Source organism: Terrapene carolina, unplaced genomic scaffold (assembly GCF_002925995.2).
Source record: "Terrapene carolina triunguis isolate 2854851 unplaced genomic scaffold, T_m_triunguis-2.0 Scaffold192, whole genome shotgun sequence".
In the NCBI taxonomy this organism is placed as follows: Eukaryota; Metazoa; Chordata; order Testudines; family Emydidae; genus Terrapene; species Terrapene triunguis.
The window spans coordinates 793,957-820,484 of NW_020664543.1; the positions used below are offsets into that span (position 1 = coordinate 793,957).

The 26,528-nt window shown below is 56.3% G+C and overlaps 4 protein-coding genes across 11 annotated transcripts in view; 2 read left to right on the forward strand and 2 right to left on the reverse strand.

Annotated features, from left to right (window-relative positions):
* Window positions 1–1,871: 1,871 nt before the first annotated feature.
* Window positions 1,872–7,236, reverse strand: MRPL12 (mitochondrial ribosomal protein L12). Its single transcript, XM_024203200.1, has 5 exons — window positions 7,072–7,236; window positions 6,650–6,836; window positions 5,992–6,072; window positions 5,414–5,551; window positions 1,872–2,226 (listed from the first exon to the last, which is right to left on the reverse strand). Exons 1-5 carry the CDS (start codon window positions 7,143–7,145, stop codon window positions 2,110–2,112), a joined length of 597 nt encoding a protein of 198 aa, XP_024058968.1. The 5' UTR covers window positions 7,146–7,236; the 3' UTR covers window positions 1,872–2,109.
* Window positions 7,237–7,272: 36 nt separating this feature from the next.
* Window positions 7,273–11,503, forward strand: LOC112108900 (methyltransferase-like 26 B). 3 transcript variants are annotated; one of them, XM_024203199.1, is made up of 7 exons: window positions 7,273–7,313; window positions 7,859–8,154; window positions 9,525–9,684; window positions 9,951–10,010; window positions 10,500–10,567; window positions 10,979–11,057; window positions 11,377–11,503. In XM_024203199.1, exons 2-7 carry the CDS (start codon window positions 7,961–7,963, stop codon window positions 11,437–11,439), a joined length of 624 nt encoding a protein of 207 aa, XP_024058967.1. In that variant the 5' UTR covers window positions 7,273–7,313; window positions 7,859–7,960; the 3' UTR covers window positions 11,440–11,503. The 3 variants fall into 3 exon arrangements, with proteins under 3 accessions (XP_024058967.1, XP_026510209.1, XP_026510208.1); XM_026654423.2 differs by lacking the exon at window positions 7,273–7,313 and adding an exon at window positions 7,449–7,544; XM_026654424.2 differs by lacking the exons at window positions 7,273–7,313; window positions 10,979–11,057 and adding an exon at window positions 7,446–7,544 and having other exon boundaries at window positions 11,377–11,495.
* A 344-nt stretch (window positions 11,504–11,847) lies between these two features.
* HGS (hepatocyte growth factor-regulated tyrosine kinase substrate) lies at window positions 11,848–26,192 on the reverse strand. Of its 5 annotated transcripts, XM_024203194.3 has the most exons (22): window positions 26,085–26,147; window positions 24,481–24,581; window positions 23,440–23,524; window positions 22,955–23,030; window positions 22,201–22,293; window positions 19,563–19,764; window positions 18,628–18,680; window positions 17,951–18,019; window positions 17,596–17,720; window positions 17,097–17,175; window positions 16,875–16,973; window positions 16,338–16,433; window positions 15,888–15,926; window positions 15,655–15,798; window positions 15,240–15,453; window positions 14,812–14,984; window positions 14,434–14,574; window positions 14,173–14,350; window positions 13,961–14,094; window positions 13,559–13,675; window positions 13,135–13,230; window positions 11,848–12,817 (listed from the first exon to the last, which is right to left on the reverse strand). In XM_024203194.3, the coding sequence occupies exons 3-22, from the start codon at window positions 23,460–23,462 to the stop codon at window positions 12,704–12,706; spliced, it is 2,265 nt and encodes a 754-aa protein (XP_024058962.1). In that variant the 5' UTR covers window positions 23,463–23,524; window positions 24,481–24,581; window positions 26,085–26,147; the 3' UTR covers window positions 11,848–12,703. The 5 variants fall into 5 exon arrangements, with proteins under 5 accessions (XP_024058962.1, XP_024058961.1, XP_024058960.1 ...); XM_024203193.2 differs by lacking the exon at window positions 24,481–24,581 and having other exon boundaries at window positions 15,240–15,450; window positions 19,563–19,686; window positions 26,085–26,192; XM_024203192.2 differs by lacking the exon at window positions 24,481–24,581 and having other exon boundaries at window positions 19,563–19,686; window positions 26,085–26,192.
* Window positions 26,193–26,290: 98 nt separating this feature from the next.
* The window catches only part of ARL16 (ADP ribosylation factor like GTPase 16), a 4,260-nt gene continuing 4,022 nt past the window's right edge, over window positions 26,291–26,528 (forward strand). The window contains exon 1 of one of the 2 annotated variants that reach the window (XM_026654425.2): window positions 26,291–26,429. In XM_026654425.2, coding sequence (XP_026510210.1) covers window positions 26,369–26,429 — 61 coding nt within the window. In that variant the 5' untranslated portion in view covers window positions 26,291–26,368. The remainder of the gene's footprint in view (window positions 26,430–26,528) is intronic. The other variant, XM_026654426.2, reaches the window with a different exon arrangement.

Here is a 26,528-nt window from a genome sequence, read left to right on the forward strand (position 1 = left end):
GCAGGCAGTTTCACAGACAAAGCCGCGTGTGGATGAGCTGGTAGAGGAGTGTGCACACGGCCTGAGCGGGGTGCTCCTGGGCCTGGTTCGGGGCTTTGTGACTAATCTGGCCAGGACCCCGAGAGGGCCGGTGCAGGATTCAGGGATACGGATGCTGGACGAAGAGCCCAAGCTTGCACCAGCTGGTAACCTTTCAAAACAGACATGGCCTGAGCCTCGGTCCCTGGGCTTTTAGGGCACAGTGGGTCAGGAGACTAGTCACCTCCCAACACACACGACAGGCAGCAGCAAGGAGAAAGCATATGCCAGGCCAGGGTGTGGGCTCAGGCAGGGTCAGAGGCTCTAAGCCAGGGGGTTCTCAAATGGAGGGTTCTCATGACCCCTCAAGGGGATGCAAGGTGGTTACATGGGGGTCATCACCTGTCAACTCTGTGGGGCTGACAGCCCAAAGGCCCCCTTAAGTTACCCCACCCTGTTTTCAATAAGGGGGGGGAGTCACACTCAGAGACTTGTTCTGTGAAAGGAGTCACCAGCACAGAAAGTTTGAAAACCACTGCTCATTCCCTCTCTGTAACATGTGCAGCCTTCTATGGGCTGGCCAACTGCTGGAGAGTAAACACAGCTCCAAACCCCACTCCCCAGCACCCCTTTCAGATCTTGTGCTACCCGTAACCTGAACGCAGAGCTGCCCTCTGGCCAGACCCCTCTGCCTGGCAGAGTGGCAGCTCAGCAAATGGGGCAGTAATGGGCAGGGCTTGCAGCCCCCCCATGTATTATTAACAGCTCAGAAAGGTAAGGCAAGGGAGGGTCTGTGAATGAAGGTGGCCAGAAGTGGCTGGGATTAGTCAATGACACTGGAGAGGGAGGGTCATGGAAACAAGGTGCTGGCCTGGGTTCAGGGGGACTTTCCCACAGGCTCTAGCTCCCTGCGTCCCGAGCCAACCCCCACATTTATATGCACCGAGCCAACCACCCCCACAGCTCATGCAGACTTTGTTACTAGCTGCACTATTGCACAAGCACCCAGAGGTACATGGGTAGGCCACGGCTTAGGCCACGGCTACACTAGCGCTTATGTCAGCAAAACTTTTGTTGCTCAGGCCTGTGAAAAAAAAAAACACCCCCCCGAGCAACATAAGTTTTGCTGGCATAAGCATGGGTGTGCACAGCACTATGTCAGCAGGAGATGCTCTCCTACTGCTCATTGAGCTGGTCTTATTGTGTTGACAGCAGAGCTCTCTCCCATCAGCATAACGTAGCTACACAAGCGCTCTTACAGCAGCAGAGCTGTGCCTCGGTAAGCGTGTAAGTATAGGCATGGCCTTAGTTTGGGGTGGCAAATCCTCCCTCCAAGTGCACAGCAGTCACCTGCGATAGACAGGTGCCCACCCCTCACAGCAGCAGGCAGCTGAGCAGAACGGAGTCCAAGCTTCCATGCTGTTCAGACTCCCATTAGGGAGGAGAATCCACCCCAACCCGAACATCACCCTGCAAGAAAAATACCCCTTCCCTCAGCTCCTCTGGGCCACATCCATTCACCTGCATATAATTAGCCACGGCTTAGTTTGAGATTGTCTGAGTTGCAGTGAAAGGTCAAACCAGTGCATTAGCACAGGACAGCCCTCCCCCCATACCGAAGGCACCTGGGAAGATACCATTGGAAGGAGGGGGACAGGAAAAAGAGTAGATACATGGGGTGAAAATATCAATGACCACAGGCTAGCAACAGGCCTGTTCGGTGGCACAAAGCCACATGGGCTGGCGCACGGGTGCACTCCACCCCTAGGCAGCTCTGCTGGCTGGCATGCACAGTCTGGTGAGTGGTTTCGGGGAGGACTGGTCTTTTACACATCACTGGTTCACAGACTTTCCCCCACACACACCTTTTTAATAGATTCAGAGTTCATTATGGTGCTGGTACAAATGTCAGCCCCTCCCCCGAACACACCCCGCTGGCGGAGGGCCATCCTAACAGAGCAAAGCCCACTGCAGAAAAGCAGGGCAGATCTCAGCCCCCTGGAAATGCACAGGAACCCTGCAACAGTCAGTGGACAGGTGCCCCACACGGGCAGGAGGTACATTAGTCCCTCAGCCATGAGAGTGGGCCATCTACTCCAGAACCACGGTCCCTCCTGCTCCCTCCAGTGCTGCTTTGATCTTCTCTGCTTCCTCTTTGGATACATTGGCCTTGATTTCCTGTGGAAGTGACTCTACCAGTTTCTTTGCCTGCGAGAGAGAGAGAAAGAGTCAGAAACTAGCTGTTTTCACTAACTAGATTAATAGATTTTAAAGCCATAGGGGACCATCAGCATCACCTATGTCCTATATAACCTAGGCCAGAGAACCACCCCGAATAATCTCTGCATCAAGCCCATCACTTCTGTTTGAAGCACAGCATCTCTTTCAGAAAGTCTTTCAGTCTTGGTTTAAGCATTTCAAGCAATAGAGAATCCATTAACCTTTGGAACAGCTTACCTAGGGACGTTATCCCCACCTTGTTTTTAGTCTGAATTTGCCTACCTTCGTTTTCCAGCCATTGGATGTTGTTCTACCTTTTTCTGCTAGACAGGAGAGCTGTCTGCAACCAGACATCTCTGCCACTTATAGGTACTTGACTGCGACCGAGTCACTGCTACACCTTCTCTTGGTGAAACCAAATACACTGGGCCTCTTTAGTCTCTCACTTTAAGGCAAGTTTTTCAGACCTCAGATCATACTTGTATCTCTTTTCCAAACCCTTTCCAATTTGCCAACAATCTTTTTGAAGTGCACTTGGATCCTAGATGTAGGACCCTGGATTAGGCGGTGTAAAAATGCATGTGATGACTATGAAGCTGAATTTTAATAATGTATTAATATTGTATGTTGAGCTGGTTATTGGGGTGGTATTTTCCTGTATGAATATATTGGGTTAGAGGCAAGGTAGGTAAGGCACTATCTTTTATTGGACCAACTTCTGTTGGTGGAAAGTACAAGTTTTGAGCTACACAGAGCTCTTCTTTAGGTCTGGAGAAGGAGGCAGAGTGGCTTGGTTTAAGTATTTCTACAGGCAGGAAAGAGGACATGGCCCAGGACAGTCACCTAAGAATTGTTAATGGACAATGCCAAAACAATTGGTTCAAATGAATCTTGCTTGATCCCCTGCTGAGCCTACAGAACAGGCGTGGCCAGAAGACAAGACAAAGAACTCCCAGAGGTTTACTAAGAGCACTCCCTTAGGGGAGCAGGGGAAGCTGGATACAGGAACTAGCAGGAGGGGGAAGAGAAAAGGAGAGAGGTCAGAAGAAGCCAGGGCTATATTCAGACCTTCCAGTGGCACAGCTGTACCACTACCCCCAACAAGTGGCGGTAGCTGTGTTGGGGAGAGAGCGTCTCCTGCCAACATAGCGCTGTCCACACTGGCACTTTCGTTGATGAAAAGTATGTCAGTCAGGGATAGGTTTTTTTTTCCCCACACCTTGACCGACAGGAGAAGTGCTAGTGTAGACATAGCCAGATACGTCACCACTATGGGATGGCAGGATTTTAGGTAAGATACACATATGTGTAGGCTAGCTGCTGTTTTAAAAACACTTTTTTCTAATGTTTTGCTCCTACTGCTTCTTTCCCAGTCAGAACAGAAATATTTGTTATATATTTCTACCTTTTCTATGTCCCGATAGTTGTTACCACCCTTGCCGCATATTGAGCCTAGACCACAGATACTAAAGATGGCCTGCAGAACAGAAACCATCCCTGCTCCTAAGGGTGTGAGAAACCCAGAATGAGATAACGGTCTCCTCTGAGAGGACAGAGTGCCCTGCCACAGACACGTGTATGCAGGGAAGCAGCCCAGGACTGGAATTTCAGCTTACAAAGAGGCTGGTGAATGAGAGGGATACATCCCTGAGTAACTCTGAATTAAGAAAACTCCTTGGAGAGAAGCCATTGCTGGACTGAATCCAGCTGCAATGAGAAGCCCTAGCTAGTCCAGAGAGCCCTGCAGGGGATCTTAGGATAAATTGTGGCATTGCCTGCTGGGGAGAGTGCACCTGGGTACAATGTGTGGTGATGCCAATTTACTGCATCCACAGGCATTGGTGACTGAAAACAACAAGGTTATTCAGGAAGTCCATACTGCTGTTGCACCAGAAAGCCAGTGTCAAGTAGAGGAAGAGGAAGTGAACTTCTATTTTACTCTGTTTGTCAATGTGGATGGACACCTGTATGAAGTGGATGGACGCATGCAATTCCCTGTAAATCATGGAGAAAGTTCAGATGATTTGCTATTGAAGGGTTCTGCCAAGATCTGCAGACAGTTCACAGAACGTGAGAGAGGAGAAGTTTGCTTTTCTGCTGTGGCTCTCTGCAAGCCTGCCTGAGATGCTGAAGAGGGAGTTGAAGGAAGACAATCTAATCGCACATCAGTAAATGCAGTCTCTAAATCTTTCATTGCTTCAGTGCTTGTTAAATGCCGCTGGTTTGGCCAATTTAAACAGGTCTGCGGAACTATTTCCACCTCCAGTATACACAAGCAACATCAGAAGAGTTTAAGATAAATAAAACTCCGACTCGAATATGAACTGTTCTGACAACTCTGTCTTTGGACTCTCAGGCCCTGACTTTTCACATGTTCAGTAAAAAATGCTTTACATGGCTTGTTTAACCTGTGCCTGTAAGTTAAGCGGTTTGATTGGGATTTCCTGTACTTAATAGGTTAAATAAACTCTTCTGCTGTTAAAGGAAAAAAAAAGTCTTCCTCCCAGGGCCCTCCTCTCTTGCAGATTCCATGTGGGACTCAGCCGCTCTCACATGTTAGGGTTAGGTTTTTGCTGCCCCTATCTGGTGAGAGTGTGCATTATTGCCTCTAGAAACCAACCATCCAGAAGTCCTGGGGAGAAGGGACACTTGTTTTGAAGGAATCAATGGAGACAAGCGGGTGCAGACACTTTGGCTACATCTACACTATAGCCCAGATCCATGCTGAGATCGATCCACTGGCAGGTCTAGTGAAGACCCACCAAATCAACAGCAGATCACTCTCCAGTCGATCCCTGTACTCTACCCTCAATGAGAAGAGTAAGGTAAGTCGACTGGAAAGTTTCTCCCATTGACCTCCCACGGTAACTCGACCTAAGGTACGTAGCTGGGGTTGCGTAGTGTAGGTTGACTTATCATGGTAGTGTGGACACAGCCTTCCTGTTGGGAGGCCTCATGCTCAGTCCCCATGCACTTGGGACACCGCTGTGCACTGGAAAGGGAGCCCAAGGACACGGAGGAATCCAGGCTGCTATTCTGAAGTACAGCCAATGTCTCCGTTTTAAAAAGCACTTTTGAAAATAGTTTGGGCAGAGGCTCAGAGCTTTCAGCACAGCCCCAGGGAGATGCTGCTCAAGCAGTGACCAAGATCATACAGGCAGAGGTAAGTGCTCACCTGGACAAGGTTCAGCCCCTGTATGCAGTTCTTCACTTCCTTGATCAGTTTTACTTTTTCCACAGCATTCACCTCAGTCAGCTTGACAGTGAAATGAGTTTTTTCCTGCTTCTTGGGGGCCTCCTCTTCTTCTGCTACCTGGAACCAACACAAGCCTAGTGAGGCCAAGTATAGCAGCATTCAGGACCCTTCCGCCCTGCCACACACAGGATGTGACAAACAGCCCCTTCTGGCCAACTGGGGAACTCACCTCACTGCAAACCTGCAGAGGGGCACAGCACTCGCACAGAGAAAGATGCTCCGAGATTGATAGGCAGCTATATAAACTTCTACCAACACTCCAGTTCCTTGTCTAGAATCACCACAGGTATAAAGACCCCTAGGAGAACCTGGAGTAGGTCTGTTTAGCTCAGAACCAACCTTCAGAATCACAGGTGGGGCATTTTTGGACTCACTAGAACTAAATTTGCCAAAGTACAAGGTTAAACCAATGCCCATCTTCCTAGACAGCGCTTCCCTTCCCCTGGCATTTGTCCAGGGGCAAGGAGGAGGACCCTAGCAGAGCACCTGGGAGTTACCTGAGTGGCTGACTGCATTGCAGGTGGTGGCATCATTCCACCCATCGGCATCAGCCCCATGTCCTGGATCTTCAGTGTCTTCTGCAGAAGACAACAAAGTGTAAACAACAGCACTTCAAGCCTACCCTGTGTTCCCAGCAAGGAGAGGGACAACCATAGAACACCCCAGCCATAGACAAAGGGCAGAGGAACAGCTCCATTCTGTGCCCTGACAATCGACCACCCCAGTATCCTGCCTTCCCCCCACGCCTTGGGAGCACGCATGCCCCAACTTAGTACAGCCCAGGCCATCTACCCTGCCCAACTATACAAAGTGGGGCACTTTCCAGAGGTTACATGTGGGGGGGGGGGTGAGGGATCACATGCCCTCCCCCCAATTTCTGCCAGGGTTTGCTAGCTGGGCCTCCTTCCTGTGCCGCAGCTCCTGGAGTTGGCCAGCGGCAGCCACAGGGAGAGGCAGCAGCAAACAGCTGGGAGCTCCATGGAGGAGCTGGTGAGGGGAAGAGGAGAGACTTGCGGGGGGCAGGGGAGAGAGATGTGACTCAAGCTGTTGAGGGGGCACATTTTTAATTTGTGCCCCCCCCAGCAGGTACCAGTCGTGAGCCCCTGATAGGGAGAGGCAGAGTCCGACCCGGCAGCCTGCCCGAGTCCTGCCCACCTTCAGCAACTCATTGAGGTCCGAGATCTCCAGCAGTGTCAAGCTAGCGATGTCCTGCACCAGCTGCTGGATCTTGGGGGGATATTCCTTAGGGGCATTATCTAAGGGGGCGCTGGCCAGGGCTTCTGCCCTTCGGGGGCAGCCGGTCCTCAGCATCCTCACAGCACAGACTCCCGGCAGCGGCTGCCTGTCGATGGAAAGAGAGGCTCGGTCAGGCTCGGCGGGCTCTAGCCAGGCCCCGATCGGGGGAGCCCCGCGCAGACCCCCTCCCCCGGGAACGGGCCGTGCCGGGCTCGCGGGCCGAGCCTGGCGAGCTGGGCGGCGGGACCCGCAGGCCCGAGCAGGGCTGCACGCCAGCAGGGGGCGCCCGCCCGCCCGGGATGGCCCCAGGGCCGCGCGCGGGGACGGGGCGGCCCCGGTACCGGAGCAGCAGGCGGGCGGCGGCCCGGAGCCCCCTCAGGCAGGGCCCCCCCACGGGGCGGGCGGCGGGCAGCATGGCGGCGCCGGCACCGAGCACGCTGGGTCCCGGCAGCAGGAAGGAGACGCCCGGCCTCGGAGGCGGGCTGCAGCAGGCGAAGGACGCGGCGGCGGCGGCGCTCTGCCCCCCAGTCTCTATGGTCGCCGGGGCGCTCTAGCCCTGCCCAGGCCATGTCACTGGCAAAGGGTGACAGTCTAGCCTCCGCCTCCCACGTCTCTATGGCTCAGGCAGGTCACCCTCCCGCGGGCGCTAAATCCTCCGAGCCCAGCATGCACCGCTCCCGCAACAAGGGCAACTTTATCGGCAGTGGCCGCGGAGGCGCAGACAGGGGCGGGGCCTGTGCGAGGGGCGGGGCCAGGACGCCTGGGTTCCATGCCCTGCTGTGTGACCTGGGGCTCTGTGGGGAATGAGGCCCAGGCAGGCGTGGGGTTGGGGGCCCTGCCCTGCCCTTGGGCTCTGTGGGGAATGAGGCCCAGGCAGGCGTGGGGTTGGGGGCCCTGCCCTGCCCTGGGGCTCGGGGCTGTGCCAGGGGACACGCTGCCTTGGGCAGCGTTCCCAGCCGCCTGGCCGGGGCCCTGAACCGTGGCTGTAGGCCTGGGGCCTCGACACCCTGCTGGCCTCCCGTGGCTGGAGGAGCCACACGGGCCTTTCCCCCGTTTGTCCGCCCCACCTAAGCGTCTCTCCCGGGGACAAGCGTCACTCAGTAATCTTCTTTGCCTTAATAAATCTAGACTGGGCCATCTGTGAGGCGAGCCAGCCCTGTCAGGCAGGAGCAGAAATCCAGGCAGCACCATTCTAGTGGCAGCCTCAAGACCTGTGGTCAGTGGCAGAAGATGCTGGTGTCTCCCGTGGCAGAGAGGAATAAGGAGCTGATCCTGGAGGTACTGGCTGACTACGTGGATGATACAAGCCAAGCCTTTGGGCTGGAGCTGGCCTCTGGGACTGGGCAACATGTGGTGCATTTTGCCCAAGCCCTGCCTAATGTCACCTGGCAGCCTTCAGAAATCAGCCCGTCTGCCCATGAGAGGTACGTCTTGTGTCTGGTCCTTTCAGGAGCCCTGGGCAGAGGCAGGGGCAGCACCCCACAGCATGAAAGCTGCTCGTGTCCCCAGCCTGGCTGCTGACTGCTTCCCACGGGGAAGGATTTGGGGAGTTGAGGATTTCACTCCCATGGTGGTGGGGCTGCTTACAGCTCCAATCACGGACACAGTGGGGAGTCTGTAATGAGGAGCAGAAAGTGCCCTGACCTGCTGTTCCCACAGCATTGCCAGCTCCCTTCCCCAGCCCAAAGGAGGGGTAGGCCCCAGCTCTCAAACACTGCCACTTCAGTCAGTGACAACAGGAGTCTGTCAGTGTTCAGCAGGGGATTGTGCTCACTTTGCCTTTGGAAATTGCGCAAACCCTGCCAAGTCCTTCTAGGCTGTTCAGGCTTAGGCTAATCAGAACATATAACACCTGCATCGGGGAGGGGGAGGGGAACATGCCATCTTGCAGTGACTCCCACCCCCATGGGCTTGTAACAGCTTTCATTGGGGTGACACTTGTAGTGGCCCCAGCACAGGACAAATTCCAAGGGCAAGGAGACACATCTGTAGAGCTGGGGGGCTTAGGCTGCATGGCCCACCTCACTTGCAATTCTCCTGCAGCCCTATTCCTCCTCTTGCACTCCCTTGGAGGCAGCTGCCATGCTGGGTACTTCTTGGTCCAGGCATCAGTGCTTACAGCACAACAGGGAGAGGGATGGTGTTTGCCCATGATCTGGGTGAGAGCAGCCAGATGCATCCCCTACAAGGCCTCACTTCCTGCCCCGTTCTGGCTTTTAATGGAGGGGGAAGGGTCTAGCTCAGGGGTCGGCAACCTTTTAGAAGTGGTGTGCCGAGTCTTCATTTATTCAGTCTGATTAAGGTTTCGCATGCCAGTAATACGTTTTAACGTTTTTAGAAGGTCTTTTTCTATAAGTCTATAATATATAACCAAACTATTGTTGTATGTGAAGTAAATAAGGTTTTTAAAATGTTTAAGAAGCTTCATTTAAAATTAAATTAAAATGCAGAGCCCCCCGGACTGGTGGCCAGGACCAGGCAGTGTGAGTGCCACTGAAAATCAGCTTGCGTGCCGCCTTCAGCACACGTGCCATAGGTTGTCTACCCCTGGTCTAGCTGAATGCACCTCTTCCCCCCTGGAATCGGCAAGACAGCCACTGCCTGTGCTGCAGGGTGATGCTGGCAGTACTGTGGCCCTGGCAGTAGCTAAATGGATCCCAGCCTGGCACCTCAGGGCAGCTCCTGCAGCATCCCCCATTATGAGAGCAGGCAGCAGCCTCTGTCTGGGTGCAGTGCAGCACCACCAGGCAGACACCAGCAGCCTCTCCCGGTTTACCTGTCTCTCTTCCTCCAGCATCTCTGCCTACATCAGAGCCACCAAGGTGCAGAACGTGAAGAAGCCGCTGGCCATTGACGTTTCTCAGCCCTGGGACCAGTGGGCAGGCTTGAGCCAGGGCTGCTGCAATGTCATCGTCATCATCAACCTGCTGCACTTCCTTGCCCAAGGCCTGGAGGTGTGCATGTGTGGACAAACTGAGCCCTGCAGGGAACATGGGGGCGCCACAGCAAGCAACCCTTGTGGGAAAGACATCCTTCCTCCCACTGTGGGAAGGAGCCTGTGGCCCTTTCAGGCCTGCACCCCGCACCGCCCCAAGGGATTATTGCTCGGGAGGAGCAGGGCTGGCACCTTGTCCTGCTCCTACTGGGATATGGGACAGGCCCTGGCCTGGGCTCACCCCCCAAGTGCCCACCTGGATGACATCCTGCCTTTGCGTTGCAGGGACTATTCCAAGGTGTGGGCCAGCTGCTGAAGCCCGGGGGAGTTTGCCTGATCTATGGGGTAAGTATGAAGAATAGAATCTCAACCAACAACCTCTGCCCCCTCCCACCTCCCCGCCCAAGCAGCAGGAGGGTATTAGGTCTTCCTAGGAATCTGAAACCCAAGGCCCCTTTGTGAACCACCAGAGCGGTCTTGGGACCCCTGCATGGTCTCCAGGAGCCTGTGTTTTCCCTCCCCACACAGGACAGGCTGTGCAATCTGCTGAGCAACATATGGGGATGCGGGTCCCCAGAGCTCTGCCCAGCTCCTCCAGCGAGGGGGCAGGCACTGGCTGCTACTGTCCTAGCCCACACCGTATTACATCTTACCCCTCCTGTGGCCCTGCCTGCTGGATCTAGCAATGCCATGTCCAGACCCCATGGGAGAGGCTTGAAATCAAATAAAGCCTAGGGGTTAAACACCCATCAGCTGCTGCCACCACCTCCTCAGGGCACAGAAGTGGGACTGGGAAGGGCAAGGAGTGACTCTGACTGCACTTTGTGCCCACAGCCCTTTGCCATCAATGGGATCATCAGCCCTGAGTGCAACATGGAGCTGGAGGAGAAGCTCCAGGAGAGGTGAGGTGTGCCCCAGGGGCTCCAGCAATTCTGCAGTGTGGTAGTTAGGTGCTGGCCTGCCCTGTGGAAGCCCTGAAGGGGCCAAATCTGCATCCAGCCCACAGGCGATGGGCTCTAGACTGGACACATCACGTCCTGTTCCCAGGTGCAACTGTCTCCCCCACCTGGGAGAGCACAAGTCACCTGTGGCAGCTTCCCCAGGACGGGCTCCCACTTACAGGCACAGGCTGTGCTCTGCGGGAGGCTCTTCCCCAGGCAGCATCCCGGGGCTGGCTGGAGCTCATCACCTGGCAGCAGCTGGGGATGAGCCCAGCCCCACCCCTTGGAAAGTCCAGGGCAGCCCTATCCACCCCAGAGCCCAGCACGCTGCTCTGTGCCTCTCCAGCCTTCTGTTGGTTTTTTGACTGGCAGGAATCCAGCCTGGGGGCTGCGGGATGTGGAGGAGCTGCGGCAGCTGGCCACCCCCAACGCACTGCGCCTCGAGCGCATGGTAAGGTTCAGTGTGGTGTGGGAAACAGGCAGGTTTCAAGGCTTGGGGCTAAGCTGCAGGGAGCCTAGAAGCTACTGAATGTTAGTTCCTATGAAAATGAGGGGCTGGCAGCATGAGCAGGCAGTGGCAAACTTTCTCCAGCCACAGCGCTGCAGCTGCCCCCAGGCCCCACACCCAGCCCACTGCGCTTTAGCCCCCCTCCACACACACAGCTCTACTCCAGCCCTGCAGCTCACGCCTGGAGGCCTTGGTCGCTGCTCTAAAGCCCTTTAGAAGCCTGGTTGTTCTGCACCTTAATGCCTGTTTTCCTCATTGCCAGCTGGAAATGCCAGAATACACCAAATGCCTGATTTTTCGGAGGAGGGAGCTGGAGATGGCGTAGGCCCAGCTGGGCTGCAGGATGTTTGAGCATGGCTGCCTGAAGCCAATGGGATACGGACATCCAAGAATAAATGCTTTTAAATTAATCCGTCTCTGCCGTGGGCTGAGAGTAGTGCTCCCTGGGGCCTGCACTGAGGCCAGCAGCCTAGGAGTGGTGAGCAGTGCATCCAAGCCCCTGCAGAGGGAGAGTCCCAGGCTGGGATCCTCCTTCCCTTCAGGCTGACCCTGTCTGCTCTTTGCTTGGCACCGAGGGCATCAACAGTGGAGCACGTTACAGCCCTGCTTCACTGCCTGCCAAGCAGCCTTCCACCAAACCCCTCTGCAGTGGCCCTGCTCTCGCAGGAACAGCAGCACCAGGGCCCGCCTAGGCCCTAGGGCAGAGCCAGCACCAGGCCCAGAGCAACAGCTCTTTAAATACATTTTATTGTCACTGTTTCCATCCTGGCTATTCCACCACTACGTATGAGAGATGAGTGTTCAGAAAGCAGGGAGGGCCCAGGCTCCCAAGGAGGGGTGGAGGATATGGGCATAGGGCATGCGGCAGGGCCTGAGCTCCCAGGAGCCTGGAATGCAAGCACAGGGCCAGGCTCCCATGGAGGGGCAGGGGATCCGGGTGGGGGGTGCAGGTTGTGGTGAGGGGCTCAGCTCCTCCTGGGGCAGAGGAGCCAGCCATGGTGCACACTGCAGAGAGGGATAGTGGCAGAGGCTGTGCTCTGTGCACAGGGGCAGCTCTGCATCAGATCTCCTTGCCCCATTTGTTCTAGGGTCAGGGCAGCAGAAAGCTGAGGGCATGTTTAAGTCTCTCGCCTGCTGCAGAGCAGGGAAGGGAGTCCCTGGCCTGTGGCATTAGTGCCCACGTTCTTGGAGCTCTTCTCAGGGCTGACTCCCAGTCACCATCCTGCCCACACAGCCCTGGGGGGAAGCCCAGCAGCCAGGCTGCAGCCTCTGCCTTGCGGAAGTCTCTTCCTGAAGGGCCAAGTGCCCATTCGTTCTCCACCTGTCGGGGGGGTGGGGGGGTTCACAACTTCCAGCAATCATGACACGTTTCAGCCAGGTGGGGACAGGGCAGGGGAAAAGCCTCAGGGAGCCAGAGCAGCAGGGCCAGGAGGGTGCATGCCAGCTGGTGGGGCCCCAGGGTCCCACCCCCCCTTGAGCAGGGCCGTTCCACAGGGCAGGGGGTGGGGAAGAGACAGAAATGGCTAGTTAAGTACATAAGTGACTCCTGCAGACAATAGTGTTACACTGGGCAGCCCCCCTCGCCGAGATCAGTCGAAAGAGATGAGCTGGGCCTCGCCACTGCCCTGGGCCTGCTGTACCTGCGACGGGGCCTGCTGAGGCTGCTGCTGCTGCTGCTGGGGGGGCCCTGCAGGGGGGGGCATCTGGAACAGACAAACTGTTTGTTAAGAGGCAGTTCTTGCTTGGCACCCCCCTCCCCCAAACCTTACCCAGAGGGCTGCTGGAGGTGGCACAGGGCCGCAGCTGGTCACTCCCACCCATGCCCAAACCCCAGGTGAATACACCTGGATCTGGAGGTCTCAGCGCCCTACATGGGGGAGGCAGGGCCACAGCCAAGGCTCCTGGCGATAAGGGTGCAGGTGGGGGGGTATCAGGGCAGTTTGTGACCAACCGCCTGGGGAGGGAGCAGAAGTGAGGGTGACGAGGAGACGCTGGGTTCGTGCAGGGCTGGCAGACTCACCTGCTGATACATGGGCTGCTGTCCCGAGAGGTAAGTCTGCTGAGGTGGCAGGCTGCTCAGAGCCGGCTCCTGCCCAGGAAGGGTCGACATGAGGCCCTAGAGCGGGGGCAGGAGAGAGCAATCAGATGGACGCCAGACCTCTGCCCCTTACCGAGGGGGCAAAGACCCCTGAGCTCCCAGCCAGGCCCAGTGGGCTCACGCTGCCAGGGACCTGGGGCCCAGAACAGCAACAGTTAAGGGCCAGGGTAGGTCTCCTACATGGGTAACGGGGATACAGAAAATCCAGCCCTATTGCCCTTCCCCCAGCAGGGGCCCCATTTACCCTCACTCCCTGGCTGGTGAGCAGCCTCCACAGCAACCAACACCCATCCCCAAGCCAGGTTGCAAGAGGGCACCGAGCCATTCACCCTTGGTGGGTGCTCACCTGCATGTTGTAGGGCTGGTACCCCATGGAGACAGACTGGCTCCCCATGTAGCCCATGGTGCCAGACTGGGGGGCCTGCGAGATGGCAGGGATGCTCTGTGACTGGGAGGCAGCGTTCTATGGGGAAGAGCACAGGGTGAGCCTGGGGCACCCCAAGCAGCCACACAGCTCTCCCCCAACACCCTCAGGGTCCAGGGAGCAGCTGGCTCCACCCATCCCACAGGGGACACCAGGGGAGACCCAGGCAATCTGGGACCGATCCCCACCCCCACTGTGCAGCAGGGGATCCCAAGGGCCTGAGAGGGGACATCCTGTGCCACCCACTGCAGAGTCCCGTGTTCCAGATTTACCGCAAGTCCGACGCACTACGGGCAAGGGGGACCCAGTGCTCTGCTCACTTGCCTGGTAGCCCTGCGTCGGAGTCGGCTGATACGAGGAGTAGGCTGGGTTGGTGGTGGGAACCACCTGCCCTTGCGGCGCTGCCTGCCCGCCTCCTGCTCCTGCCTGGTACACGTAGGCATTCACCATGTTGGGATCTGGAGCAGAGAGGGCACAGTGAGGGGACTGCTGCTGCATTCCAGCCCTGCCTACCTCTGCTTGGCCCAGGCTCTCACCTGCCCCTGCAACAGGCATCGGTGCGTAGGGGCCAGTGCTGCCTGGAGCTGGCTGGTTCATGTACACACTGTGCATGGGAGAGCCCTCCACCGAGCCTGCGGGGCTGAAGGTGCCTGGGAAGCTGGTGGGACCGGATGGCTGGTAGATCACCCCTCCTGCTGCTGGCATGGCCTGGAGCTGCAAAAAGGAGAGAGCGTGAAGGAAGGGGAGAGTTCTGGGGTGAGTGCTCATGGGAGGGCTCCCTGGCATGGCTGCTGTACCTGGGCATAGGGCAGAGAGAAAGCTGGCATCTGGGCTCTCATCTGGATGGTCTGCTTTTGCTGCTCCAGGCGCATCTGCCTCTCCTTTTCCTGCTCCTGCAGCCGCTGGATGGCCAACTGCCGCTGCATCTCCAGGTACTCCTGCAGGGAGCGGCACCACCACACACATCAGGAGCCTGGCCATGCAGCTCATACACCAAGGCCAGCCCCAGAGACTCCACCCGCTCCACAGAATAGTGCTGCCTCCAGCCACCCAACAGCAGCCCAGCCCAGGGCACAAGCTGGAACAGCTGCCAGGGCCACCAGCAACCCCTGGGAATGGCCCTGGCACGATACCTGCCCTCTATGAGGCACCTGGAAAAGGCTTCCCTGTCTCACCTGCTTCTTCTGTCTCATGATCTCCAACTTCTGTGCCAGCTGGATTTGGCGCTGGCGCTCTGCCTCCTCGGCCGCCCGGCGCAGCTTCTCGCGGTGCTCGTCCCGCAGAGCATTCAGGGCCCCGCGAGCATCCCGGATCTGTGCCAGCTTGTCCTGCAGGCCCTCATAGTACACTGGGGAGAGAAATGCAGCATCAGGCTCCTGCAGGGCAAGGCAGCATCCAGGCCTGCTATCTGCTGAGCTCACCCAGCCCTGAGCACTAGCACCTCCAGATAGAGCAGGTGGCCCCCAGCCAGACCTGAGATGGGGTATGCTCCTCCACAGAGACCCCCCCAGGCAGTCTCCACACAGTCCCAGAGAGCTGCTCACAAGCCACTGGCAGGGAGCAGTCGTGTCCTGCCCCGGGGAATGGAGCAGAAGCCACCTACGCCTGCGCTCATCCAGCTGGTTGAGCAACTCCAGCAGCTGGGGATGCATGTTGTTGATGGACTGGAAGAGGGAGAGCACGGCTGAGTCGTTGGTGATGCTGCGGCCCCGCATGTGGTTGCTCTTCATACGGTTGACGAAGGTGGTGACGGCATTCTGCAGAGCCTTCAGGAACTGCTCGTGGTTCTCCTCGGACTCCCCATTCTGGTACTGCTGCTGGAGACACAGGGCAGCACAGTTAGCCCCTGAGCCCCAGCCTCTCGGGAGTGGGGATCCACAACCCACACCTAGACCGGAGCCGGACTTGTGCTTTATCACCGGGGCGAGGCTGGTGCCAGGCAATTCCCAGGGAGCACTGATTCAAACCGACCCCGCCAGACCTCAGAGAGATGGGTGTGAGACCGGGCCCCATCTTACCTCCACGACACCGAGCGGGATGGGATGAGCTTCCCCAGGCTGGGCAGCTGGCTCTGAGAGCGACAGAGGAGCAGACGGGGTGGGGCTCTTGCGAACCTCCTCCTGCTTCTTCTCCCAGTAGTTACGGTTCAGGTACCGAGCCAGCTGCCGGGAAAAGCAGAGGTAGAAGATCAGTGCCAAAGCCTGACTGGGAACCAGCCTACGCTGTGTGCCAGAAGGGCCTGTGTCCTTACCTCGGGGTCGATGTCCTCAGCCAGCGGAGCAGAGGAGTTCTGGGGAGAAAGAGAGGAGGGGGGACGTCAGATCTTAGAGACACATGGGGACTCCGCAGCCCACTACACAACTCACTGCTATGACAGGTACCCTGCCCAGACCTGTGCATATCCTGCCACCCAGAGCCAGGCAACAGCAGGAGAGCAGAACTGGGAGGGACAGCGGGCACTTCTTTCTTCCTTCGGCCAGGTGGTGGTTCGCTTCCTGTCCATGCAGCAGAGGAATAGCGCGCCCAGTGTTTAGAGCAGGGTCTCCGGGGTGCCCCCAGCACAGCAGTGTTTTCAGGAAGGGGCTGAACAGCGCCATGTTCTCACGGCTTTAGTTCCCTCCGAACAAGGATTTACCCCGGTGACCTGGCAAAGAGATCTGGGGCTGGGGGCGCTGATCCCACAGGGCGGCGGAGCACTTACCACAGGGGAGGAGTAGAGGGTGCTGACTGGGGGTGCGGACGAGGTGACAGGCGTGGGCTCAGCCTTCGGGTACACGGAGTAGGTCGTTTTCTGTCTCTGCAGAGGGAGGTACAAGATCAGCCCTGAGAACTGTCCAGCTCAACAGCACGAGACGAGCCTGGCTTGGAGGGTGAGGCACCTCGCACGGGCCAGGCCCAGCCACTGCACATTCACTAGCCATTGGGAGGCAGAAGCTGCTAGTGTCTACATGGGGCCTGCACAGCTAACAACTGCCAGGCCCTGCCCCACAGGCAGGATCAGCACCAGCCCTCACTATCCTGGTGAAAGAGACCCTCACCCCAGATCCATGGGAGGGGTTAGACCTGCAGCGCAGCGCAGCACCCCCCTCGACCCACTATGCACCAGGGAAGGGCTCCGTCCAGCCCAGGGCTGGGGACCTGCTGGTGCTGGTGCAAAGCCCACAGCAGTAAACCTGCCAGAGGCTTGGGGAGCATCCAGGCAGTGCTCCCTCACGCTGCCCTAGAGCTGGGTACAAACCATCCTTTCCTTCTCCTCGGCCTCCGACTGCGAGAGGGCGATGGCCAGCTGGAGCTCCTCCTCCTCCTGGAGGGCCGTCTCGTCACGCTTCGGGGGCAGCTGCAGATGGAGAGGGGGCTGCTCAGTGGGACAGTGAGCAGGAGGAGAAGGGAACCGCTGGGGCTACCCCTGCCTGCAGCCCAGCTCGCCCCTGGCAGGCAGGACAGCCAGCCAGCCACTTACCTGGGACTGCTGAGAAAGGGGGCTGGTCAGGTACTCGGGTGGCAGCTCAGTGGTGGCAGCAGTTTTGCCCTCAGCTTTCCTACAATCAGATAGAGGTGACAGTAGAGACCAGGGCCTACAGGCAGCATTCCTGAGCCCTGCCTGGCCCCATGCTGCCCCAGCCCCAGCGAGGGCCATGGCCCTACTCCACCCCAGCCCCAACGAGGAGCACAGCTCCCAGCTAGCAGTCAGTGGATGGGGGCAATGGAGGCAGCAGAGCCAGGCCTTGGTGTCAGCTGTACACTCCCATCGTTGAGTGGCATCTCCTGAATCCCTCCGGTCTCCAAAGGGGCAGCTCTCCTGCCAGGCTGCCCAGCCCCTGGGGACCCGACTCAGAGAGGCTCCAGTACACGGGGCTGAGGTGACCCTTCCTTGCTCCAGAAGGCCAGCCCCATGCCCACCGCCAGCCCCCGCCGCTCCAACCCACGTGCGGTGTGCAGAACCCCCTGGAGATACTGACTTGTTGAGGTGCTCGTAGCAGGGCTCACACACCCGCACCTCCTTCTCAATGCCAAACTTGGGGATGGTGGAGTACTTGGAGGAGCACTTTCCACAGAAGATCTGCCCACAGGCCCGGCAGTGATGCTGCAAAGAGAGGGACGAGGTCAGCCTTGGCCGCTGGCACTAGGGGGCACCCTCCCAATACCAGGGCTGTGCCCCTCCATGCCCACTGCACAGGGTGCTTGCTGACCCCCTTCCCCTAAAGCTCAGCTTCCCAGCCAAGCCCACACTGCGGGGCAAAGGAGGAGGAGACCAAGTCCCCAGCAGTGTCATGCAGGGAAGGGAACTAAAGAGGAATAAGCAGCAGCACCCACCTTGCGGGTCACGACCCCAAACTGCACTCGACATCGGTGACACTCTTCAGCATCCACCCAGTCAGGAGCCTGCCACAGAGCACAGAAACCTGCGTAAGGAAAGGACCAGGGCCTAGCACCCAGAGCCCTGACGCTGGCTCCAGAGGGCCTCTCGGGCTGCCACCCTGGAGCTCCCACTGGCTAGCCCAAGCCAGGCCATTCCCTGGAGTGGGGAGACCCCTGCAGCAGGAGGCCCTCTCCCCTGCAAGTTTTCTCCGGCAGCCACTGGCCACAGAAGTGAGTCACGGTCGGATGCCCCGTGCTCAGCCAGTGACGCCCTAGCGTGCTGGACAGGCTGTGCTGCTGGAGGAGCCCTTGGCAAGCCACAGGACTGGGACGCTGCCCTCATATGGGATTACTGATCCCTACGTGCTCGGTGTTGGCTCCCTGCCAGGGCAGGTCCAGGGGAGAGGGGATTCTGCACTTCCTTTCCTGAACTGTCTCTCCCGCCCCAGGGCTGGCTGCACCCCGGTGAGGTGTATAGAATCCAGGCAGTTGTACAACACACGGAAGGCACTTTGGGATTGTGGGATTTAATGTTATTTGACCACCAGTTGAAGGGTCGGATAGAAATGACAGCAGCAGCCCCCTCTGTAATGCCAGAGCTCCTCTCCACCGCTCTTCACTGGGGAGCTCACCCTTTCTGCAGCAAACATGGCATCGCTCTCCTTGAATTCTGGGAACACATGACCTGCAGGAAGAGTGGAACAACATCTCATTGTAAAGTGGGATCCCACCAGACTGGAGGCAGTGGTGCCTAGTGCTCAGAGCTGGGGACAGAGGCAGGGCTCCTGGGTTCTAGTCCCTGCTTTGCCATCTGTGCAGGAGTTCTAAGCAATCACTTAACCTGAGCCACATCACCTGCCTCACAGGGGAGCTGGGAGAGCAAGTGTCCATACATCGGTGATCAGATCCTAGGGCATCCCTCTGCTCCCAGGTCTGGCTCAAGACTACTCCGAATGCAGGGCACAACCCCGGCCACATACACTCAGACTAGGCAACTGGGGCCCTTTGGTAAAACATATGTTGGAAGCCTGAGATCAGGGTGAGAAATGCAGCATTTCCTGCCAGGATGGGACTCCCGCAGATTCGCAGCCACTCATCCCAGGCAGAATCAGTGGCGTTAATGCCCAAAATCACAGGCACTGCCTTCCAATGCACCCAGCACTTTGGGGAAATCCAGACACACATCCAAGTTCTCAGCTGCCCACCCCAGGAACGGAGCCATTCCCAGGAGGATGTGCTCATCTACAGCAGGTTTCCTAGGAGAACATTCCAGCTCTGGCTTCCGGGGACTTCTGCCAAACCACATCATTCCTAGTGGGCTGCAGGGCCAGGGTGAAGCAGCCATCTGGTGGAGGCTGCTCTGCAACAGGAACTGGATTCAAGTCACCCCAACAGGTCCATCAGGTAGCAGGGAGGCCACTGTGTGTAAACCCGTCTGTACCAGCCCTTCTCCCACACCTGGCTGGCACTGCTGCCTGCTCCCTGCCCTCCCATGGCTCATCCTCTGTGCTTGGCTGTCAGCGCAATGGGAGACTCACCTGCCCCTTTTTCCCCACTGAGTCCTTACCTTCCACCTTCATGATCTGGTAGGTGTCCTGCACCACCTTGTACTTGGGCTCGTTGCGGAAGGCGTGAGCCCAGGCCTGGATCAGGTACAGGATCTTATTGCGAACGTTCACTTCCACTTGTCTCTGCACAGAGGGGAAAGCATCTGAGCCCAGCACGGGCTGTTGTGGGGGCTCTTTGTGATACTCACCCTCCGCTGTGTCCTGGTGAGACACGCATACCGTGGAGTGAGGGGCCAACACAAAACAGGCCAGCAAGGCGCTGCTCACAGTGAGAGCAGGAGACTGGGGAGGACTCACCCCACTCACATAAGGCACCGACCAATGGAAGAGCACTTTATTAAAGGCAAATGCAGTGGCCCACTTAGCCCCCTCCCCTAACAGGATGACTGAACGCCACCCAAGAAAAGAACATGGGACTAAAATCCTTCGGACCAAGGTGTTCCCCAGGGCAGCATGGAGAATGAGATCCTTCTCCAAAGCACCTTGATTGCACCCCACTTGCCCACAAGGGCCTTTCCTAGTTGCTCCCCTTCTATGCAGGCCAGGCTAATTTCTCGGGGTATCCAAGCGTCCTCGATTCACTCTCACCAGCAGGAATCGTCACCATGCAGTCACAACAATTCATGAGAATGACTAATCACGTCTCATTAGTCACAACCTGCCTCAGCTCTGGGTCCCAGCATCCCTCAGCTCACAGACACTAACTCCAGTTCACAACCGGACCCCATCAGGAACACGCTAAACATACCCCAGGCAACAGGAGGAATTCCTGACCTTCAACAGGCAGGAGGGCCTGAGCTGCAGCTCCGGAAGCTGCAAGCAGCTCCGCACAGCCTGTTTCAGTCTGAACCAGCCTCCAAGAGGGGCCCTGCCATCAGCTGATCATGTCATCACCAAATCACATGACTGGCTGCTCTGGAAATTCCCTCAGCAAGCAGAGACGCAGATTCCAAGCACTCTCAAGCTTCACATTCAATTGTGGGCGAGCTCAGTACAGGTTTGTAGAGTCATCTGCAGCTCCGAACTCAGACAGACCTGAGAGGAGCCTGCACAACAAAGAGAGTGACGACAGAACCCCCACAGCCAAGGGGCCACCCAAGTTACTTCAGCAGCAGTCAGGGATTCAGAAGAGTGAAAGTCCCTAAAGAAATGAGCAAGAATGCACCTCGGGCATTTAGGGAGCTCTGAGCACAGCTCACATAAGAACCTGAGCAGAATCAGAGACTGTTGATCTGATCCTATATTTGGGAAGCTCAATACCTACCACAAAGCCCCTCTGAGCAGTCCATGAGCCTGCATTCAGTGTGGTGTCAGTCACTAGAGAGGCAGTGACTGTGACATAACAGATGCTTTACATTAGCAACCCACGGAGCCCAGGGTACACAATGAGTGCCTGGCCAGACAGAAAGCACCCTTGAGGAGAGACTGCCCCAGGGCTCAAATGGACCGACTCAGAGCCCCTCATTTGCACAGGTCTGGGGAACCCCAAGCGTATAAGCACACGCCCTCCCCGCCCAGCATAGACAGTACGCTCAAGCCGCACTGAACGCTAGGATACCAGGGCTGCCCGAAAACCAGCCCCCGCCACCTGACTTAGTGGCTGCCATTGTAAATCAAGAGAAGCCAGGCTCAAGGCAGCAGATACTAGGTCAGGCCAGAGCTAGCTGAACTAGGCCAGAGTCTTCCCCGGAAGAGGACAGTAGGAGAAGAGACCCCTTGACAGAATTAGCAACACTCATACAGGAGCTGCTAGACGTGGCCAGGCACCTGCCTCGGATAGCAGCCAGTGGTAGATGCTACAGAGGAAGGAGTAAAATCCCTTTACTGAACTCAGCTGTGTACTCCTGTCCCACTGTGTGCCTTGGAGATGGGGCAGGAGAACGTCTTCCTGTCTCCACCCCAGCTGGAGAGGCGCTTGTGCCCCGGAACGCGAGAATCAAGAGCCCATGTAAGCATCATCCCACCGGTGTCACTGAACATGTTCTCATTCATACCAGCATCTAAGCTTAGTTCTGAATCTTGCTCGGCTATTGGCTTGACATCGACATCCTACAGCAGCTCGTCCCATAGATTAGTTACGCACTCAGAGTAAAGGGATTTCTTTATCCATTTTAAACTTTCCATCTCATCTTGGGTTATGGGAAGAGAGCCCACATCCCCCTCCAGCACCTCTTCCTACCAGCCCCCCCACCTTGTGTGTCCACCCCCACAGATGGGTATTTTCACTCGCCTTCGCTGGCTCTGACTAAACCAAGCCCAATACCAAGGTGAGGACTTGCCATCAAATGGCCCCCAATGTGCTGCAGTGTTAGCCATCATTCCTTCCACAGCCTGACAGCAGCTTTGCTCTCATGATACTCCCTCCCCAGCAGCTGGTTCCTGGAGCCGCCCAGGATGCTTCATGAGAAATTCCAAGTAACACAGACCCTGTGGTTCACCTGAGCAGTCCAGCTCGCTCCTTCTGACAGGGGCTCCCCACTCTGCTTCTCCCATGTCCTCCTGCTGCCCCATTTCCAAATCCCCAAGGGCCTCTGTGTTAACAGTGACCTAGAAAGATGCTGCATTTACAGTTTCAGCACCTCCACCTTTCTCCCCCAACCCCATCCAGAGGGAAACAAGTGAGCAAGGTGCTTCTACCTTGAATAGTTCCTTCAGCTCCTCCATAGTCTGTTTATTGGCCACCTCATCATGGACTGTCTGGCCACAATTCTTGACCACAGACTCCATGACCTGCAAGGAAAAAGAACTAGATTAGATTAATACCCACGGCCCCCTACAGAGCCCAGGACCAGCAGCATGAGAGCAGAGTCGCAGCGTGGACTGCGCCTGGCTGCAGGGCACTGTAACCTGCACACAAGCCAGGGGGCACCACCTAACCCAGAGCACTTCGTGCCAACTTCAGTCAGAGAAACATCTGCTACTTCCAAAAGCCCGGCAGCATCTTGAACTGGGGGTCTTGACTTTTTGGTAATAGTAGGGTCACATTTTAATGTAGAGATATAACAAGAAACGCCCCCTAAACTTTCTGGTGGCCTTCGCCTCCCTGCCATTTAGGATCCCATAATGTCCCAATTGCAATTAAAGCAACCACCTGCTTGGTAGAGCAACAGCATGACAGGATTTCGTGTCTTTTTTTAGAGGTTTAATTCAGTATGGCAGCTGGAAATAAAGAAACAGGGTCAGCAGATCACAGGCCATGGGTTGAGGCCCTCCAAGCTACAGCATCAGAGGAGGGTAAGCTCTGCACAACTGTCAGCTGCACTCCTGGGGGGACAGTTTGCATAGACTTCATTCCTCAGAGAAAAGTCTGTGGAAGAGCAAATGTCCACCTGGGCTACATGTTACTAGAGGCCTGGAGAGACTTCACTTTGCTGGGTTGGCTTCAGGTTACCTCTAGTGCGTAGAGAGCCACATGGGGGTTCTTGTCATTGACTTTCTTCTTGATAGCACCAACTGCATATTTAGCTCTGGAAAAAGAGAGAGAGCACACACATTTTTCAGGCAGATGAGAACCTGCAGGAAGAGTCCAGCTGCCACTTAATAGTCCACCAACCCCATTCTTGCAATGGAAAAAGAACACAATTTATGGCATGGGCAACTCCAGAGGCCAAGGAGAAAAAGAGGAAGACCAGTGATGTTCAAGGCCCATTTTCTCTCAGGATCCCAGGTAGAACATGAGCTGCAGCTTCCCCAGTCAGAAACGTTATCTCAAGATGCTGAATTGCATTGTCTCCTGTACCACATAAAGTAACAGCCTGGGTGGACCCGTGGGCTGACCCAGGGTGCCTAGTCCTGTGTTCTTAGCCTTCATGCAGTGAGCAGGGCAGAAAAGGATGTCAATGCTTAGAGCATGTCAGGAAGTGATATGGCACTTACTGAGTGTCTCCCTGACGAATCATATCACAGATCTGCAGGATGGATTCCCAGTCTGTCTCCAGCAGAAGCTGACTGGTAGCTTTATCTGCAAGGAATTGAAATATCCATTAGCTAGTTTGGAACTGGCCTGCCTCTGTTTCACCCTCTCAGTTATATTCACATTGGAGATCTCACTCGGATGAGAAGTGACTCCCCGTCATTCATTCAGACCCCGAGACGCTCAGTAACTGCACAGATTCTTCGCAATCCCTGGTATTTTTGTGCTGCTAATCAGGACTGCTTGGCTCCTCCCAAGTCCCTTGAGGTTTCAAGGTGCCTCAGGTTTCAAAACCCATACAGCAAAACAAAGGTTGTTCTTAAACATCCACTCAGTGTGAATGCACTGTGGGTGAGTACAGGGTTTTTATGGTGCTCCCTCACCAAAATTAACCTGCTCCTCTGAAAATGTAAGGACTCAATTCCCAAACTTGTTACACTTCAGTCTGCAGTAAGTTTTTCGGAACAAGTTATGACCCTCCCAGCTCGGCCTATGAAGCTGCAGAAAGAGGTTCCTAGGTACTGCTAGCATAACTCAGGATTTACATTTTCTGTACCTATCTAGGTTTCTATGCGGCAGTCTTACCATCCTGTCACTGCAGCTGTCCAAGCTGATGTCCATAACCCACTAACAAACTTGGGCCTCCCCACACTCTCAATCTTTCAGTCATAGTTATTATTTTCAGGTTTGTCAAAGGAATGATTTAGACACCACACCAAGACTCTGTTCATCCCACAAAAGCTACACCCATTTTTCTAGTTAACAATATTTTATGCTTCCTGAGTGTGTCACACTCCCTGACACAGTTCTGAACCTCCCGGCCCACTCTGCTACCAGGCTGTTAGTCACGTAGCAGAACCTGATCTTTAGCAAGGTGGGTTTTCCATGATAAGGGAAAAGCACCCGGGCTAAAAGGGAGAACAAAGGGGGCAGAAACCAGAGGTCCCATTCTGCCATGAGCATCAGGAGCCACCTCCCAGCACAGTATTGGAATAACCATATACCTGCTCACAGGCAGTGTGAGAGTCAGGTGTCAGGCTTGGTTGTGGGGCAGAATGGTGAGATTCACAAAGGCGGCCCACACTGATGCATTGGCTGGAGACATCTGTTATGAAGAGCAGTGAAATAATTGATGTTGATCTTTAAATCACTGTCACGGGGCTTCAAGTGAAAAAGTGATTCCATAAGAACATAAGAACAGCCGTACTGGGTCAGACCAAAGGTCCATCCAGCCCAGTGTCCTGTCTACCGACAGTGGCCAATGCCAGGTGCCCCAGAGAGAGTGAACCTAACAGGTAATGATCGAGTGATCTCTCTCCTGCCATCCATCTCCACCCTCTGACAAACAGAGGTTAGGGACACCATTCCTTACCCATCCTGGCTAATAGCCATTAATGAATTTAACTGGATAAATTCATGGAGGTTCTCTTTTAAAACCTGTTATAGTCCTAGCCTTCACAACCTCCTCAGGCAAGGAGTTCCACAGGTTGTCTGTGCACTGTGTGAAGAAGAATTTCCTTTTATTTGTTTTAAACCTGCTGCCCATTAATTTCATTTGGTGGCCCCTAGTTCTTATATTATGGGAACAAGTAAATAACTTTTCCTTATTCACTTTCTCCACATCACTCATGATTTTATATACCTCTATCATATCCCCCCTTAGTCTCCTCTTTTCCAAGCTGAACAGTTCTAGCCTCTTTAATCTCTCCTCATATGGGACCCGTTCCAAACCCTTAATCATTTTTAGTTGCCCTTCTCTGAACCTTTTCTAATGCAAGTATATCTTTTTTGAGATGAGGAGACCACATCTGTACGCAGTATTCAAGATGTGGGCATACCATGGATTTATGTAAGGGCAATAATATATTCTCTGTCTTATTCTCTATCCCCTTTTTAATCATTCCTAACATCCTGTTTGCTTTTTTGACCACCTCTGCACACTGCCTGGACGTCTTCAGAGAACTATCCACGATGACTCCAAGATCTGGATTCGTTGTAGCTAACTTAGCCCCCATCATATTGTATGTATAGTTGGGGTTATTTTTCCCAATGTGCATTACTTTACATTTATCCACATTACATTTCATTTGCCATTTTGTTGCCCAGTCACTGAGTTCTGCGAGATCTTTTTGAAGTTCTTCAGTCTGCTTTGGCCTAACGATCCCTGTGCAGAGGGCTCGCCCGAGTGCTGGAGGAGGATGGGGTGAGGAGGAGAAGCTGGTACAGAGTGAACCCCACCTTGGTCAGGCTCAGGCTCGAGAGCAGGGCCCTCGGGGTAGGTCCTGGGCCCCGCTCCCAGGGAGAGGCCAGGCCCCGGCCCCCGAGATGGGGGTGGGGTTCCTCAGGCCGGGCTATTGTCAGCCCCCCCCCCCAGCTAAGCCCCGCCCGCCGGAGGCTCTGAGTGACCCAGGCCCGACTCCATCGCGGCCCCGCCCAGGCGGACTCGCGGGCCCTGGGCCCCAGGCTCCGGACCCAGCCCCCCGGGGCCGCACAGACCCTGCCGGGGCGGGGGGGCTGGTAACGGGGGGGGGTCCGAATCCCCCGGGGTCGAGGGTCAAAGGTGAAGTGCCCAGCGCCCGGCTCGCGCGCACCCAGGACCCCCCGGTACCTAGGAGCCGCTCGAAGGTGCCGCCGCCTCTGCCCATGGTGCCCCCGAAACCCGCCGACCCGGCTCCGCTCGGCCTCAGCTCGCCACAGGCCGCACTTCCGCTTCCGCCTTCCGCTAGGGCGGGGCTTCCTCTGAACGGGTCGTGGTTGGATACCGGGAGATCAGAGAGACAGGACCACCAACCAGCGAGCGCTCAGCTCCTCTGCGGCATCCGCCAATGGAAGCGGGGCAGCGCGTCTCCATGGCAATGGGCTGGCGCTGAGGGCCTGGGCCCCGCTGCCCCCATGTACCTGCTGCTCGGGGCCTCGGGCGTGGGCAAGACCCTGCTGGTGAAGCGGCTGCAGAATATCCTGGCCCCGCCCGGCGAGGCCGCGCCTCGGCCGCCGGAGGCTGGGGCGCGGGGGGGGGCGGCCGGGGGGGGGGCGGCGCGGTCCCCGGGGGGGG

What these genes read in the sequence shown, in the direction of transcription:
- MRPL12 (XM_024203200.1), bottom strand. Translation starts at nt 7,145, where the DNA reads ATGCTGCCCGCCGCCCGCCCCGTGGGGGGGCCCTGCCTGAGGGGGCTC. An exon ending in CAATGCAGTCAGCCACTCAG is followed by an intron (nt 5,552 to 5,991) that starts GTAACTCCCAGG and finishes TGTTGGTTCCAG; the next exon opens with GTAGCAGAAGAAGAGGAGGC. An exon ending in AGGGGCTGAACCTTGTCCAG is followed by an intron (nt 2,227 to 5,413) that starts GTGAGCACTTAC and finishes TCTCTCTCGCAG; the next exon opens with GCAAAGAAACTGGTAGAGTC.
- LOC112108900 (XM_026654423.2), top strand. Translation starts at nt 7,500, where the DNA reads ATGCCCTGCTGTGTGACCTGGGGCTCTGTGGGGAATGAGGCCCAG. An exon ending in AGCCCGTCTGCCCATGAGAG is followed by an intron (nt 8,155 to 9,524) that starts GTACGTCTTGTG and finishes CTCTTCCTCCAG; the next exon opens with CATCTCTGCCTACATCAGAG. An exon ending in GAGGAGAAGCTCCAGGAGAG is followed by an intron (nt 10,568 to 10,978) that starts GTGAGGTGTGCC and finishes TTTGACTGGCAG; the next exon opens with GAATCCAGCCTGGGGGCTGC.
- HGS (XM_024203190.2), bottom strand. Translation starts at nt 26,121, where the DNA reads ATGGGCAGAGGCGGCGGCACCTTCGAGCGGCTCCTAG. An exon ending in ATTCGTCAGGGAGACACTCA is followed by an intron (nt 23,031 to 23,439) that starts GTAAGTGCCATA and finishes CTCTTTTTCCAG; the next exon opens with AGCTAAATATGCAGTTGGTG. An exon ending in TCATGAGACAGAAGAAGCAG is followed by an intron (nt 14,575 to 14,811) that starts GTGAGACAGGGA and finishes CGCTCCCTGCAG; the next exon opens with GAGTACCTGGAGATGCAGCG.